At 39.8% G+C, this 16,872-nt stretch overlaps 1 protein-coding gene across 5 annotated transcripts; it reads left to right on the forward strand.

Moving 5' to 3' along the window:
• Positions 1-3,330: 3,330 nt before the first annotated feature.
• On the forward strand, positions 3,331-15,942 carry TMEM175 (transmembrane protein 175). Of its 5 annotated transcripts, none has more exons than XM_062019258.1 (10): positions 3,331-3,564; positions 4,034-4,072; positions 5,191-5,288; positions 6,511-6,562; positions 7,844-7,879; positions 9,099-9,182; positions 9,843-10,007; positions 11,193-11,271; positions 13,014-13,155; positions 13,676-15,942. In XM_062019258.1, the coding sequence occupies exons 1-10, from the start codon at positions 3,427-3,429 to the stop codon at positions 14,337-14,339; spliced, it is 1,497 nt and encodes a 498-aa protein (XP_061875242.1). In that variant the 5' UTR covers positions 3,331-3,426; the 3' UTR covers positions 14,340-15,942. The 5 variants fall into 5 exon arrangements, with proteins under 5 accessions (XP_061875242.1, XP_061875245.1, XP_061875243.1 ...); XM_062019261.1 differs by having other exon boundaries at positions 9,843-9,899; XM_062019260.1 differs by having other exon boundaries at positions 3,474-3,662.
• The last annotated feature ends 930 nt before the right edge of the window (positions 15,943-16,872 follow it).

Consider the following 16,872-nt stretch of genomic DNA (forward strand, 5'->3'; position numbering starts at 1 on the left):
ATCGATTGAGATATCTCAAGGCGATTTCCCAGCCTGTTCTTTCCTAAGGCCCATGAGAGTCTCCTCACAGGCATGTTTAAAAGTTACTTGGCTGCTGCTTTTTCCCAGGTGAGGCCTCCCAGCTTTTCAGCTTTTCATCTCTGGTCTCTTCTTGCTTCTGAGTGCAGCCAAGACCCACAGCTTCTCTCTCCACAAAGGCCAAAGTTCCAGGCATGCCATCCTCTCAGACTGATTGGTTCTGGCACGTATGTAGGTCTATAGCATTCACTCACTTCCTTGCAATGGGTTTAAGAGATGACTTCCACCAGTTGTAGAAACATCTCTCTTGAGTTGAGTCTGGGGCACAGATAAGTGATTTTCAACAGGTTCTTCCAACCATTGATTAGATTGAACTGCATTATTTCCAACCCCTAGTTATGAATTTCGGAGATTTACAGAGCAGTTCCAGTGTGCCTACTGGACTCTTCCTTCCCAAAAGTCTATTATAAATCTACTTGAATTTGTAGTAAGTAGTCAGATGTGTATTTCTGATCTGGCCTTCATACTTTCAGCTTCAGCTAATACAGAAGCTGAGGTAAATCAGTTACCATTTGCTGGAGTCAGCATTCTGTGCTACAACAATGCAGTATCATGATGTATTTCAGTCTAGAACATGTTGGATATCTAGTTCCCATCAGCAAGCTGGGTCAATTATTTATGAATTGAACTGCATTCTCAACGAGTTTTCAGTTTGGTGTTTGCAAACCAATAATATTTTCACCCCATCAAAGAGTGCTTTCTGCAATTTGAGTTCTTCACATGATATTTGAATTCTTGGCCTCTTCTCTGGATTTCTCTTATGAAATCTATTATTCAGTGAATAGCCTTTCTAGCTTCTAAGTTTGTGACAACAAAGACACTGCCAGACAAAAACCTATCATAGTTTCTGTGTGTTTTCAAGACTCTAATTCTCTCTCAGTTACAGCAGATTGCAACAATTTGTTTGCAATAAAACCACTTTGCAACAGCATTTGACCTGTGTAAATTTGAGCTCAACTTGACTGGAAACTATAAAACCTATATCATAGAATCACAGAATCGAAGAATGATAGGGGTTGGAAGGGACCTTTAGACATCATCTAGTCCAACCCCCCTGCAGAAGCAGGTTCACCTAGATCAGGTCGTATAGGAATGTGTCCGCACTCATAGAAGGCTATCAGGTTGGTCAAACAGAATTTCCCCTTGGTGAATCCATGCTGATTCCCCCTGATAACCACCTTTTCTTTCATATGGTTAGTGATGACATTCAGGATGAGTTGTTCCATCCTGTTTCAAAGGATGGAGGTGAGTCTGATTGACTTGCCTATAGTTTCCTGGGTCATCCTTCCTGCGCTTTTTGAAGACTGGCGTGACACTGGCCTTTCTCCAGGCCTCAGGCCCCTTGCCTGTCCTCCATGATTGTTCAGAAATGACAGAGAGAGGCTTAGCAATCACATCAGCCAGCTCCCTCAGCACTCTAGGATGCATCCCATCAGGTCCGATTGACTTATGAGTGTTAAGCTTGCCCAGCAAGTCTTTAACCTCTTCCTCTTCCACCCAGGACATGACTGCATGCATTTGGCTGTGTGGCTTTGCCAGCAAATATCAGAGAGGTTGAAGTCCCCCATGAGGACCAGGGATTGTGACTATATATATTCCAAATACATATATATATATATTTTCCAAATAGGCTATCATTATGGTATGAAGATGTAGTGTGCCAACAGAATAAAAATCTGGACATAAACCAAAATCCACAAGTTCATAGCTCCAAAGGACAGAAGGCAGCACATGTCAAAACAGTTTGAAGTGATGGTGTTGTCCTAAAAGTGGGGTCATTTACCCTCTGTGTGAGAAGCCAGTATACACAGAGAGAGCAGAGGTGTACCATTGCATATTTGTGCAGATATGGGTGCTAGGTGGAAATTCACAAAGCTGGCACACCCCAGCAGTGCCTCCTGAGCTGTAGTTACTCGCAAAACATGAGCACAGTCTATAATTCATAGGTGTTGTTACTGTTTTCAGTGATTGGTTAGTAGCCCTTTGCCTGCCATGTAAATGACCGCACATGCTCAGTTTACTTCCTGCACTCTTCTTTTGGGTCTGGAGTATGAACTGGGCAACTGGCCAGTGGTCATCTCCCTCGGCCACCTTTACCTTTCCCCCAGTTACTGCAGATGTTTGATGACTTCACACTAATTAGGCCTTTGGGCCTTTAGAGGCAGGAGGATCCCTCCCTATCACTCTCTGGTCCCTCTTGAAGGATGCAGAGTAGTCAGGTTCACACAGTGAAGCTTTTGGTTCCTGGTCATCCCAGCCTCAGCAGTGTTCCTGTGGCCTCAGCATTCACCCCTTCTTCTGATCCCAGAGCCTGTTTCCCCTGACACTTGTCTCCTTGTTCTTGCTTAAAGGGAAATTCCATTCTATAGCATAAATCAATAGAAGGTTGGTTAGCCTGGTAAAAAAAGAAAATGAAACAAAACAAAAACCAGGGCAGGGAGTAGGGGCAAGTTACTTTGGAATTCAGTTACAGTTTAAAAATATTATTATTTTCTGAGTGTAAACTTTGGCATACATTAGCTCTATGGAGCTTTGGTGGTGTGTGACACACTCATGCATCATTTATAGATACAGGAAACTGGAGGTTTCTTCCAAGCTGAACAACTCTGCGTCCCAGAGTGTTATATAAATGATGATTTAGAAATTTCCGAGTTTAATTCAAGCTAATATCTTTATTGGATAGGAAAGCAAAACAGTGCTGGGCGGCCTGGGGACTACAATCCCACCACGGCTTGCAAATGAACCCCCCCAAAGTTCATCAGTCTATTATTTCCCTCTTCTTAGCTGATGTAATACTTGGTAACACCCTGGTGGTCTCCTGTGTTCGTAGCTTCTCGGCTTGCTGATCTTTGCAGAACACCGTGTTCGTTAGTTCGCTATCTCTTTGCGAAACATAATGCGTAAGTCTTGTGTGCCTTGTTTTCTCATCTTGACCTTCAGAGTTGTTCCTCTTGCGGTTTTCTCAGCTCCAGTTACACATTGTCCTTTGTGCTCGATTTGATCAACAATTAATCATCAAAAAACTATTACAAGAGCACACACCAACTCACGCCACCTCCATCAGCTGACAACTTCCAGGATTTCATGTCACTGACACACACGTTCCCAGATGGAAGAAAATCACCTCCCACTGACAGTAGTTCAGCAGCTTCCACCAGCACCAGGAGTGGCCACTGACGTTGTTCCCCCCGCCGCCCCTCAGGCCAGGCCCCGTACTGTAGGCCCTTCAGTCCCACTCCCGACCAGCCCGTCGTCTCCGGCTGCACAGAGGGCCGCGGGAGGGGCAGCACACTCCCGCCCCGCCCCGCCCCGCCTTCTACCCATGCAGCAGCGCAGCGCAGCGGGCCCATGGAGCCGGTTCTCGGCGGTGGGGTGGTGGAACTCGAACCGGTGCGCGGCCGGGAGCTGCAGCTAGAGAGCACACAGAAGTCGCACCGGCTGCTGGCCTACAGCGATGCGCTGCTCTCCATCATCGCTACGGTGATGGTGAGCGCCTAGCTCGAGCCGGCCCGATGTGGTGGCGCCGTGGGGCCTGCTTAGTTCGTGCTCAGTTCGGCCTTGCCGCAGATCGCGGGCTGCCGGCGGTGGGTTTAGGGGTACTTTGGGAGGGCGGGCTGGCGCGGCGGGGATGCCCGGCAGGCCGAGCCTTCGCAGGTTGTCCCGGGCTCCTAGGTGGCGGCCGTGCCCTGTTCGGCGCTGTCCGAAACCGTGCCGACTTCCTCTGCTGTGTGCTGGCAGCACCGGCCACGGGGCCTGAGAGGCCTGTGCTGGCCCTGGTCGCGGGGAACAGGAACGGCGTGGTCCCTGCGCGGCCGAAAAGGGGTTCCGCCTTCGGGAGGTGGTGGCCCTTGCTGTCTGGCTGACCCAGGAACATGCGCGACCACCCAGAGTTGTTCAGGCTTTAATAAAGCTCTCGATAAGGAAGCCCTGTAGTAATAAGATTTTATTGTTTCAGATTTTGCCAGTGGCTCACACAAAAATACATCCTGATCAGGTATCAAAAGTCTTTCTTGTGTCGTTTTTTTTGTCTTTGCAAATACATGTAACATCCTAAATTAGTGCTCTGATGGTATTTCAAGTTCCAGACTTTCAAAAAGCCCAAACCATATCATTAACAATAAAGCCAATAGAAATTTCCTCTGGGGGGAGAGGCTGCTGAACTTGGGGTAGAAGATCTGTGTCATCTGCAGAGCATGTGATGTAAAGCCTGAATAAGCTGTATGTTGTAGGCCATAGATTTGATCCAGTTACATTTGTGTGAAGAATGAATTGCCCATCTTGACCAAAGTATCCTTCAGAAAGTCTATGCTCTTTTTTGTAATACATCAGGACTTAGAGAAACCACTTAGCTAGTGTAAGCTGAATGCTGCTTTTAAAATCAGGTTAATAATAAGTGTAGTCAGAATATGCAAAGATGGAAAAAGAAGGAAATAGAAAATCAGCTCATTGTGAAAGAAAAAGTAATGTCAGGAAACACAAATTAATCATTTGAGAAAGCATACTTAATTGGGATTTGGGATTTTTATCATGTTATATTTTTCTGCTCCTTAAAACAGACCTAGATGCAAATATTTTGACCCATTTACTTTAGGAAACTCAAGGATGATCCATAACATGGCAAATGTGCCACGAGTCTGTTTAAGCCATTGTAAAACATGCAAAAATTTGCTGTGCCTAAGCCCTACACTTCCTCACTGTTAACAGTTGTCACATAAAAACCAGTGTGATACTTTAACTCCAGCAGTCAGTGACAAAAGCAGAAGAGTTGTTTTGCGGCCAGACCTCCTCTGAAGTGCGTTATCACAGTAAGAGTGATGAGAGCATGCATAGATGAATCACAAGGTGAACAGAGCATTGCCCTTTTACATATTGAAGAGATGTGTTGGTACATGGTATGCCTCTAACTACACATTTCAGTGTGCTTTCAGGTATCTAACAAACCAGTTCCTCTGCATGATAGTAAAAATATTGTTGGAAGAGAACTTCATTCTTGTCAGGCATTTTCAAAAGATATATTACATGACTACGTGTCCTTAATTTGCAAATACTGCTAATAATTTCACAGTGTAACGTTTATACTTCCCTTTTTCTGTCTGTGGGTGTCACTTTCAGAAACTGGGTGAAAGTGTTCAGCAACTTCTTCTAGCAAAAATTGCAGTCTACTTGATGACCTTCTTAATAGTCACAGTGGCATGGGCAGCACATGTAAGGTAGGAACATGGTATTTAACTCCAAAGTTAAACTATTGTTTGAAAGGATGGGAAGTGGCCACTTGTCTATCTTGCTGATATATCTCTGAATTGCCTTTTGTGGGATATTGCAAAAAGTTCTTTGTAAAGAAATGCTACCCTAAGCAGTGAATAATTATACTCTTAACATCACTGTCGCAGTGATAAAGAGAAAAAAAAGCATTATAGATGTCTCTTAAATCCAAGTTACCCTTCACTTTACTTCATATCTTAAATGGAATTAAAGTTCTAATTATGATGAAAAAGCACAACTTTGTAACTTTTCTGGTACACAAATGGAGGAACTGATAGAGTACAGCTGTCTAAAACTTGTCTGTCAGTCCACAGCAGTGCTTCTCACAAAATCAGTTGTAATGGTGCAGATGCTGCATTTTGTAAAGCTGTGGACACCACCATCTGCCCCAGTCCTGCTGGTTAAAAAGAAGTCAACATGCAGGCATCATGCTGGAATCAAGGCAGGTTTTGTTTTAATTTTGTTACTGTGTTTCCTGAAGTAAGTCTATTATTCTACATAAGCCTTATGCAGCTTACTAGCAGTTTGCAGGCTGTCCAGTCCTGGGTGTGCCAGGTGGCAAAAGATAGAGCTGCTGTGGAACGAAACTGCTGTGGGAGAATGCAACCTGGTAGTCTTGGCTGGATTTCATCGTATAGCCAAGTGGCAAGTCCTCCAGAGAATCACCATCAACTCATGCTCCCAAATTACCTCCATATCTTCCACTTTCCAAGGAATGATAACCATTTGTAGCTCACTGCCTTGCTAGGTTTTTGGTATGTGATTTGAAGGGTAAGAACTGACATCTCGATCACTTTTTCGCAGATAAATTGGCTGTTAAAAATAAGGAAATTTACTTTAAAATGTATATGATTTCTGACATAGAAGAAGGATACGGGAAGGGGGTAAGCCAGCTTGCTACATTATATGCTACTTGTCCTTCAAATTTAAATGAGCTTCTTAATAACTGAATGAACATCATGGTTTGTATCTCACTTTTCAAAGTTTTCTAACAAATTACTTCCATGTTTGAGCTAATGAGTTTTCTAGCATCTGGACTACTTTTATTAATTCTGGAGCAAAGGAAATCAGGTTCCTTTATAATATTAGAAACATATGACTTGAATACAGTGTTGTAAAACATATTTTGGGAGTTGGCTTGTTCATGATGCCTTTGCCTTGCCTTTCCAGGTTGTTTCAGGTGATAGAGCTCATAGATGATGTCCTCGCTCTTCTAAATCTGGTGAGTCTTATCAGACACATTGGATATTTGAGCAATTACAGTTCACTTTTTCTTAAGTCTGTATGTATGTATCCAAAATTTTTTAATTTAAATGGCACAAGTCTGCCAAATTCCCAATCCAGGAAGACAGAAAGAATTTGAATTCTTCCTTGCCAAAGAGGCTGATTTAGAACTAACTTGGTTTTAATTTCCATGTGTTTTGCTATAAGCCAAAGGAAGCTCTGCAACGGGTTAGTTTGAAGTTCATGATGACTAACTGAAGAGGAAAAGGTTTTGACTCTGTTCATCTGTGTCCAGCTGAAGTATTTGTCCTCCAGGCTTAAGGAAATTAAATGTCCTGTATTTTGTGGCAAGAAATCTTAGTGATAGGTTCAATTATCAGTTATATTTTCAGTCATTTCTGTTTTAAGTTTCTCAGAATTTCATTCTGAAGTTTATTTGAAACAGGATTATATGACCTTTCAAAAACTGCCACTGGGAGACTAATCTCTGAATCAGTGTTTTGAGCTTTACGCTTGCCTAAATCTTACTTCTTAAAATTTTGTCATTTATTTGAGTGTATTTTTTAATGAGCCATCCTATAATATCTTGATTACTTATAGTTGTAATGGGATGCTGCAATGGTGAACATATTCTTGCTTTCAGCTAGAGCTTTGTAATTTGCTATATTGCTTAAAATTCTCATGTCTGACAGTGGGTAACCACACAGGTAATTTTGCTAATAAAAATATTTAGTTTAAACTCCACAAGATCACACTACAGGAAATTATATTAGAAGACTGGCTTAAAGTATATAATTCATACCTAATGTAGCTTTCAAGGGTATGCTTTTTTTTTTTTTTTGCTTGAAGTTTTTTTTTTTTTTTAAATTTGGCTTTTTTATGTCTGAAATATGTGTGATCAGAGATTAATGTTTTTGACAGATCAGAAACACCTGTTTACAAGATGTGGTACTTTTGGCACTGCTGCTTTAGAAAGAAGTCTGTTGAGAACCGTAACAAAACTTTTACTTGTGGTACTGGTAATAAAACTATAGTGTTTTCTAAAATAAGCCTGTACAGTTTGGATTTGTTTTCTGCGATAGCAGGCATGAAAGTCCTGTACAGAACTAGCCATTTGTTACAGTCAAAGGTCAACAACTTCAGAAATGTGTTTTTTTCCCATGGCATAATGCAAGCATTTGATCTATTTGTGTTGCATTCTCTGGATACATCTTTAATGAGATAATTGCTTGCTTTGTATTTTACCTATTGTTCTGTATGTTTTTTTTTCTTTTTTTAGGCTTGTATGATGATCATAACTTTCTTGCCATACACAGTGAGTAGTTTTCTGAAATTTGAAATTTAAATTATGAGGGTTTATTTTCATCATGTATTTGGAAAGACTTTACTGTCTATTCTGAATACTGGGTATTCAGAAACCCAGGAAAATGTTATTATAGTGTAGACTCTGAAGCCATTTTAGTAGTTAAGCCTTACTTTTTAAAAAAATCATGAGGACTTGTCAAAACCTTAAATTACTTAATATTATAGTCTTAGCAGAAAATGAGTATTCTAGAAAAAAATTAATAGTTATGGAAGATCATTGTTCCCCATAATTTCTTTTAAAAATGCATTTGTATTGAAAAATATTCAAGTTATCTGGTGAGAGTTTTGCATTTTTAAGGGAACTAAAGCTGTGTTTCAAACTCCTCTCTAGATGACAGAACATATTCCTTTTGCAACCTTGGCAGAGTTTTTCGGTACAACTTTTCACTCACTAATATTGTTTCTTGCAGCCAGTCATTCATTTTGTACATCTGCAGATTTTACATTCTTCATGATTTCAGGTCAGATGACCTTTAGACTTAGCAAGCATATTTGTAACTGAACACCATATTAGCAAAACAGAACAGCTGCTTAAAATGTATCTTTACTTTTATTGTCTGTGCAGAAGAGATTGATATAATGGGTACCTGTTTCTTTGTTGATATATCTGTTATGTATTAGTCTGCAAAGAATAAAGCTGTGGTCAGTAACACAGTCTTTACCAGCAAGGGCACATACTTTTTACTTTGCCTTGAAGCTGAAACACTTTTTTAAAAGTTATCAGTGTCATCCGTAATACTATTCCCTGCTTTTTTTTTTTCCCCCACCTAATAATGTTGCAGAAAATAATACAACAGGGAGTCGTGGAGGTAGAGAAGCTAAAAAAAATATATCCCAATATAAAGAATTTTCACAGCTATGAAATATCTTGTCCCCTGAAAACACTGTGAAAATTTCTGTTCAGCCAAGAGCCAGGTTGTGGTTATTACAGAGATGGAATGTCAGAGCAGTTTTGTGATATCAATGTGAGAACAAAGCCAGGTGCCTGTGGTTGCCATATCTGTACATATTTTTGGCTAGAAATAATACTTTGTGGGGTTGTGTTTAAATGCAAAGTATTAATTAGGTTTTTTAGTTTGATTATTGAAAGAAGAGTGCATCTGTTTCTCTGCTGTTATTCCAACATTTTTTCTTAATTACATGTTTGATCTACTTGCATTTTTTTCTAGTTTTCCTTAATGGCTTCCTTTCCAGAGGTACCTTTTGGCATTTTCCTGTTCAGTGTCTGTGCTATTGTCATTGGCCTTATACAGGTATTGGAGCTATCTATTTACATTTTCTCTTTTAAGTAGATTTTCTTGAGTAGAACTAAAATTGCGTTTCTTAAGTATGTGTAGAAATTGCTAAATATCTTTTTTGTTTGTGTTGTGCTCTTTTTGAAAGTTGTGCCTGTTGTGATAACATAGTATCTGTATATAAGATGAAAGTTTGCATTGCAACTGTGCTGTGAAAGTGATTTGAGCAACTAAATCACTTGATCACAAAGTCCACAGAATAGTAATTCCTTTCCCACTTTTAAAAAAATAACTTGTGGAAATAGCAATTGACTTCCTGCTGAGATTCTTACCGAGCCAGTCAGTGGTGGCTGAGTGAACATGGGCTTTCAGCTTCAGTGCAGTGGCACTGATTTTCTCCTTGTACAATGTCTGTCACTTTCTGTTCTGTATTGTGAAGGTCTTGATTCTCCTTCATGTAAGATCCATGGTCATGACAAGCTCTGCAGAGGAGACTAACATCTTGACATGCAGTTTATTATGAAATCTCAGAGTTTCTAAGGCCATTGCTCCATGTGGCAGTGAAGCATAATATTGAAAATGTTTTGGAATTGATTGCTTTATAGTTTTACAGTTTTATATTTGAAATGCTGGATATACTTTAATGTAATAACTTCATTAATCCTCTTCTTATTGCAGGCTGTGATAGTAGTATATGGATTCTATCACCCACATTTACTGAACCAACAGATACAGGTGTCTGAAAATCAGAATTTCTATAAGCACCATATCTTAAAGATTATCCTAAGGGGACCATTTTTATGCTTTTTAGCAGCCATCTTTTCTTTCTTCTTTATTCCTTTGGTAAGTTCTCCCAGCTAACCAAAAACTTTGATGCAGCAGTTTGTATTAGTTGTATCTAGGACCACGTGTTAAAATAGTGGTGTCCTTCTTAACCATAAAGACTCCTTCAGTTGCCAGTTCTGTGGTGTTCATTCAAATCATGGCTGCTGTTTTGCACTGAAGGTGTTCAGTTCACAATCTGCAATTTGGCCCATAGGTTTGGATAGTTTTGAAGAACATTGTGCTACAATATTTGCTTTACTTCCTCCATCTGAGTCTTTATTAATGCTTCTCCTAATTACAAGCAAGTCTTTTAAACTGTAACTTCTTCCTCAGAAGTAGGTGAGATCATGTGGAAAGTTACATGAAATAAACATTGTATTGCACAAACTGAAGACAAGTGATTATAACTGCTGAACTTATTAAGAGCTTTTATCATTCTCAAAACCCGCACTTGGAAATAAAATCTAGTTTTAGGGTGTATCCTGAGCTTCCTTATTCCATCTTCTTCTCTAGGAAAATGTGGATTCAACTGAATTTTAAGGAAGATTCCATAGGCATTTGCAGTGTTTAAATAATCCTCAAATTTTGCAGGAGTCAGTTTGCAGTTGATAAAAGGGACAGTTAAAGAGTCCAAACATGAAAAGGCCTAATTTTAACTGGAAAAATATTTCCCTCATACTTTACTTCCCTCTCTCCCATGCCTTGCTCACTAGTGTATTTTTTTTTAATATTACTAAGAACAAAATTAGTCTCCAGGTTGCTCTTGTGCTTAGACCTGTGCAAAGCCTGTGAACTACTTATACCCCACGGAGGTATCTTTGGGACACCGCAGTTGTAGAATTATAGAATCATGCACTATCTCAAGTTGAAAGGACCCAGAAGTATCACACAGGATAATTCTCCAACATCCAAAGAGTCATTATCGCATTTTTGTTAGCAGATTTTTTTCCTCTTGTTGTTTTAGCTTGCTTCATTGGTGGTAGTATATTAGCTATCAAAAAACAGTATTTATATACAGCAAATGCAGTATTCAAGAAGTAGGTGTGTATTTTAGGTGACCCTATTCCATGTCAGAAAGTCAAGATTTTTATTTCTCAGTGTGATTATACCTAAAGATTGAGAGTAATAGTTTAATGTGAAACTTGGAAAGTTACTTATGTTTTGATAAGTAAATTTAAACTGTGTTCATTTTTCTCTCCGTAGTCTTATGTGCTTCTTGGGCTCGTAATCATTTTTCCACATCTCACTCGATTCATTACATGGTGTAAAATCAAGATTGTTGGTGAGTAACAATGTTCATAGGAGTATGTTCTGATCTGTTATTAGGTTGTGAACATGTTATCCAGACTGCCTGGAATGAAGTAATTTTACTTCTCTTCCATTTTCAGTGTTTGAACATAGTGATTTTGGGGTCTATTGCCATGCTTCTAAACAATTTCTCTCTCAGTCCCTGGTTTCCTTTAATTTGTGACTAGATTTGCATAAGGCACAATACATTAAAAAATAATTTCTGACTGCAGAACCTTTCTGCTTTGTCCTGAATATGCACATGTGCACACACACACACACACACAGATACATGAATGATGGCTGGAAGTGATCTGTCCCTTTTCCCTCCTAAAGAGGGAGCATGGGGATTAAAGAATCAGAAGCAGACTGTATCCCTTTCTTCCCAGCAATACTGTATTGTCCCACATTTCCAAACAGGCAACCACAGCACCTATACATCAAACTTTTTCAGGATAATTAACTGCTTAAAATATTACATCTCTTTAATCTAACTGTTGTGGTCTAAAGGTGTGCCTTCACACATGGCTTAAGTCAGCTTAAATCCGTGCTGCCTTCCCTCACACTCCTTGCTTATGTTCTTTCTGTCCTTTTGTCTGCACTATCAATGGCACAACCAGACCAACAGTCAGAGCTGCTCCTAAACTGTGCTAAGAAGGAGATTGCCAAAATAAAGGAGAAGGTGGTATCATCCAGCCTACTTAGCCAAAAGGTTTCGCTCAAAGAGTGTCCCTCTTTGAGCACAATATAAACTAAGAAAACACTGAACAGATTATGTCTTCTGAAATGGCATGCCCAGGATTAGTTGAATACTCAACACCTTTGTGCTTCTGATGCTGCTAATCAAGTCCATCTGTGTACAGACTGCAAATGGGAGTATTATTTTTACTCCCCCATGTGGTAGCAGTAGTAGACAAGGAGACAGAAGTGCTTGGAAACAGCTAAAGCCAGACTCAGAGACAGAGAATAAACACATATAAATATTGCCTCTGTCTATTGTGATGGGAGCACTGCGAATTGCAGTCGGGCCATGTCTGTGTATGTCTTAAGTCCATCAGATGGCTGACATAACTGCTCTGTTGACTGAGTTGGGATTACACTTGCTTTTCGTTCAGTTCCTCTCGTTACTTCCTCTGTAGCTGTAAGCTTTTTCTTTGTCCTGTCTATGTTCCTGAAGTGGTGCAGCTTGGCTAGCTGGGCAATTCAGAGTCCAGTCTTTAGGGCTGTTCGACATTTCCAATAAAGCTCGAAAGCCCCACCTTTTGACCAAAGACTGCACTTATTTTAAAGCAGGCCATTTGATGTCTCAGTGCAGCACCCATGCTCCACTGAGTTTTTCTGCCATGCAGTGTAAGTTCTCCACATGCTGCTAGAGGTTCCACAGCTACTGGGGCTTCCCAAGGCACAGTATCCATTTATTTAGCTCAAATGTTTTGTTCAATTACAGCCTGAGTCATTATTCACTTGGTGGTCTGCTGTACTGTTTGTTTAAAGGACAGGGCTTGCCCCTGAAATGCATGTTGTCCTGAAAGCAGCATGAACTTCAGGGAGAGTAAGAAGCTGCTGAAAAACAGTGGAGTGGATGACCTGTGTAGATGAACAGCACTGTTTGTGCTACAGAAAGATTTTGGCAGGTGGGGAGAAAGAGAAAGGGAGGTCACAGAAGGTTGTTCAACTACTTTGTTTTATACCACCTGGTTTTCTCTGTCATTGGTAAGCATCTGGATTTGTTTCCAGGTCAAAAGGATGAAGACGAGGAACACCTTAGCTTAGAAACCTTCACTTTTTACCTCAGTGAGCCTCTGAGTAAGGAACGGGTAGAAGCATTCAGTGATGGAGTCTATGCTATTGTAGCAACCCTGCTCATTTTGGATATATGGTAAGGCTTTGTGTTGCTTCTTAATACTTTGGTTATATACAATATTAACTTTTGTCTGTATGTGATATTCGAGGAAATAAAATATAACCAAACATTGTCTTTGACTTCTAAAATCTGGGGTCTTTACTTTATGATTTTCTGGAAAGGTCAAAACACAAACAGGGCAGATTTCTGAGGCCTGCATTTCAGCAGTTGGAGTGGGGAGTCTTGAAGAACAAAGCTGCCTTTTTGTTTAGTCGTGTTTTCAGATAAGAGGCTTTTGTCAAGAAAAACTGTGTAGTCACTATGGCAACTTTATTATATTAACCTAAAGGAATGCCAACTTCCTTTCAGATTTCATTTCAAACCTAATTTATATGCAGAGCCATTATTTGAAATGCTGTTTTTAAGATACAAATTAGAAATCTACAAAGTCAATGGCTGTTGTTCCCTACTTGCTCAGAGTAAAGCAATGTACTTCAGCATTGCCTCAGGTGATGTAACGGTAATATGTAACGTAAAATAAGTTTTCTCTCCACAGTGAAGACAATGTCCCTGATCCCAAAGAAGTTGAGGAGAAGTTCCATGGCAGCCTTCTTAAAGCTTTAAGTGAATATGGACCAAACTACCTTGCCTACTTTGGCTCATTTGTAACAATTGGTCTCCTGTGGTTTGTCCATCACTCACTTTTCCTTTACATAGCAAAAGCTACACGATTAATGGGACTGCTCAACATACTTTCGTTGGCTTTCATTGGTGGTCTCCCACTAGCTTACCAGCTGACCAGTGAATTTGCAGAGAAGTCTCACAATGAAATAGAAGCCATTCAGGTCAGCTGTGTTATCACTTTTTTTGCCAGCATATTTCAGTTTGCCATATGGACTACAGCCCTCCTGCATGAAGGGGAAACTTTGCATCCTTTTGCTAGATATGGTGGCAAAGAGCATGCCTTCATGTTTGCTAAGCTGGCTCTCTACCCTTGTGTAAGCCTTGGAGCCTTCTTTCTAACATGCTTGTTAAGTGAATTCAGCACAACAATTTTCCATCTTATGCAGATTGTAATCCCATTTACTTTTCTTGCCTTGCGCATTTTTGTTAGAATTGCTTTGACTGTCATCAAGTCAGTGACGTCTCTCTCCAGACAGAAAGTTGTATTGTTACAAGAGGAGGAGGCGTGTCTGTCTGCTGGTGAAACACTCTCCTAAGTTTCCATGTCGTGCATGTGAAGTTCCACCTTTTCTTCATCTCTTTTAACTCATATTAGCTTCATGTGTGGATTATATTGATCTAAACCAAAGTCTGTTCACCATAACTAGGGCATATTTAAGTTTTATCTGGTCATGCTTGAGGTCCTTTCTCCAAAACCTGTCAGTGCAAAAATCAGGTAAACAGGGGATACAAATCAAAACTATAGAGTTACTCTTTTGGAAAAAAAACCCCACTGCTTGACATGTAACTGCAGTGATGATTGATGAAGAAGTGCACAACCAGGTGCCCAGCAAAAGGCCCTTTTTTCTGACATATGGCAGTTGTTATGGCAGCCAAACACAGGCATAGCAGCTGGTTGTGCCACCGTGAGATACGGAGTGAAGCTTGGAAGATATGGAGACCTCTGGATTTCTGGATGGTGGATCGTGATAGAATGTTTGTGTGTAGACGTTGCTGGTCTCCCCTTGGGGTTTTGGGTGGGTTTTTCTGTTTGTTTGTTTGGCTTGGTTTTTAATGGTTACAATGTCTTTTCTGGATAGTTGAAAATGTGTGACAGGATTTTGAAAACTACTTTAGTGGTTTGTAAGATTGAGTTTAGATGACAGTAGCATTTACAACCCATAGGCTGTCTTCCAGGCTCTCGGAACACAAGTTCTTCAGACACATCTGTTCCTTTAAAAAAGGATATGTTTAGGAAATGAGGATTCATGTGGCTTTGTATCTAAGGCTTGAACTAGCTTTGATACCTTCCAGGAAAGAGATTCCAAGAATTGTGAGACATGAAGTAAACTTGCTTTCAGTTCTGAACCAGCTGCAGGCTTTTTGTGTCTATTTTTGTGCCTATTGAAAGAAACATCTTTCTGTTATCCTGAAGGCATGATTCAGAGAGCATGTGAGACTTTAATGACACATATAAGAGTTCCATATTAGGTAAGGAAGTTGAGTTTTTCCCCAAGTAGAGGTTAACTAAGGGATCTCACAGATTTCTGAGTTTCAGCAAGACAGCAACAGAAAACCCTGTAGGACTTCCAGTCCGTAGCATGTTGATTTCTTTTACACTTCTGTGAAGTTTGATCAGCTTTGTGCTTACCAAACGTTACCCTACAGAAAGCTGTATAGAACGAGTGGGCAAAGTCATCTAGCTGCCTTGGAAGCCTTTATGTTTCTTTTTGGCAGAGCTGGTAGTTTGTATCTCAGACTGTTTTACTGCCGGATAACTTTAATGCCATATTTAAAGGCATTTGAGGGATTTTATTGTTCCTCTTAAAAAAGAAATTCTGTGGCAATGTATACCTGGAGTAGTTGTTAGTGAAAACAAATTCAGATATCTCATTTCAGTTGTCATCAGTCTTGAAAGCGCTTGTGCTTTTGGTTCGAAGCACCTTGATTCCAAGATGTAATTGTTAGTGTTATGTACTTCTTGTGAGAGAGTACATTCAGATATCCAGGGACTTTTATACCTGGTTGATGTTAAATGACTTACAGTAGGATTCTGCATTGTGTCGCATATTGCACGGTTTTTCTGGTATTTAATAAAGGCACTTTCAGTTCTACATGATTTTGTTTCCAATGTGCAGTGGGCACATAATAGCAATGTATGAATGTGTATTTGTAATAAATTTCAATCAGAGAAAAAACAAAACTTCTAGTTTTTTATTTCTCATCTGCAGGTGAAACAAATCCAACAACTAAAATTATGTTGGACATCTTTTTTTTTTTCCTTCAAAGTCCTTCTCCTTCCAACCTTGGCCATCCTGTACTTTTGTGTGAAACACCCAAAAGCTTTTAATGTGATGGAAAGAATTGTTGATTCTACTTCTATTGCTACTTGAAGAAAATGAGACCTGATACTAAGTCTGACAAAGGAGTTTCATTCCACTGTTTACAGGGATGCTTTGAAGAGCAGTGAATTGCAACATATAAATATTACAAGGAAATGAATTGGATAGCTAATGCATTTTTCCTCTTTTTTTAAATCCCACTTGCAAGAAAATAATGTGTTCTGCAGAAAGACAACTATTTTTTTTCACTTAAAATACCATTATTCAAATTTAGTAATATCTCAGAACCTAAACTTGAGGGCAAACTTAACTGAAGATTTTGTATAAACAGAGTTTCCTTAGGATCGTTTTTACAGTTTTGGTACGTTCTGGGGAAACAAACTGCATTTCAGAATGAAGAAGTAATTTGAATTGTGTGATTCTCAAATAGGAAGAATATTCCCCATATGAGCTATTCTTTAAAGAGTTACTAGTGACCACAGGTTTTTGTCTCTAGAAAAATTGTAGTGAAACACTGACAATGATTATAATAATCCCAGAATCGCAGAACAGATGAGGTCAGATGGGAACTTTGAGGACAGCCTAACCCAACCCTCCTATTTAAAATAGAGCTGGTTGCTGAGAGCCATGTCCAGCCAGACTTTGACTGTCTACACAGATGGAGACATATGAACCACTCAACAAACAGGTCAACCTGTTTGAATGTCCAGTCACTTAAAGTGGGAAAAAAAAAAAAAGTTTTTTTCCT

This window comes from Colius striatus, chromosome Z, assembly GCF_028858725.1.
Source record: "Colius striatus isolate bColStr4 chromosome Z, bColStr4.1.hap1, whole genome shotgun sequence".
Classification (NCBI taxonomy): domain Eukaryota; kingdom Metazoa; phylum Chordata; class Aves; order Coliiformes; family Coliidae; genus Colius; species Colius striatus.

Bases quoted from the DNA above. Each gene is read 5' to 3' on its own strand.
- TMEM175 (XM_062019258.1), top strand. From the start codon at position 3,427: ATGGAGCCGGTTCTCGGCGGTGGGGTGGTGGAACTCGAACCGGTGCGC. The intron at 7,880-9,098 runs GTGAGTAGTTTT...ATTTTTTTCTAG, and splicing joins TAACTTTCTTGCCATACACA to TTTTCCTTAATGGCTTCCTT. The intron at 10,008-11,192 runs GTAAGTTCTCCC...TTCTCTCCGTAG, and splicing joins CTTTCTTCTTTATTCCTTTG to TCTTATGTGCTTCTTGGGCT.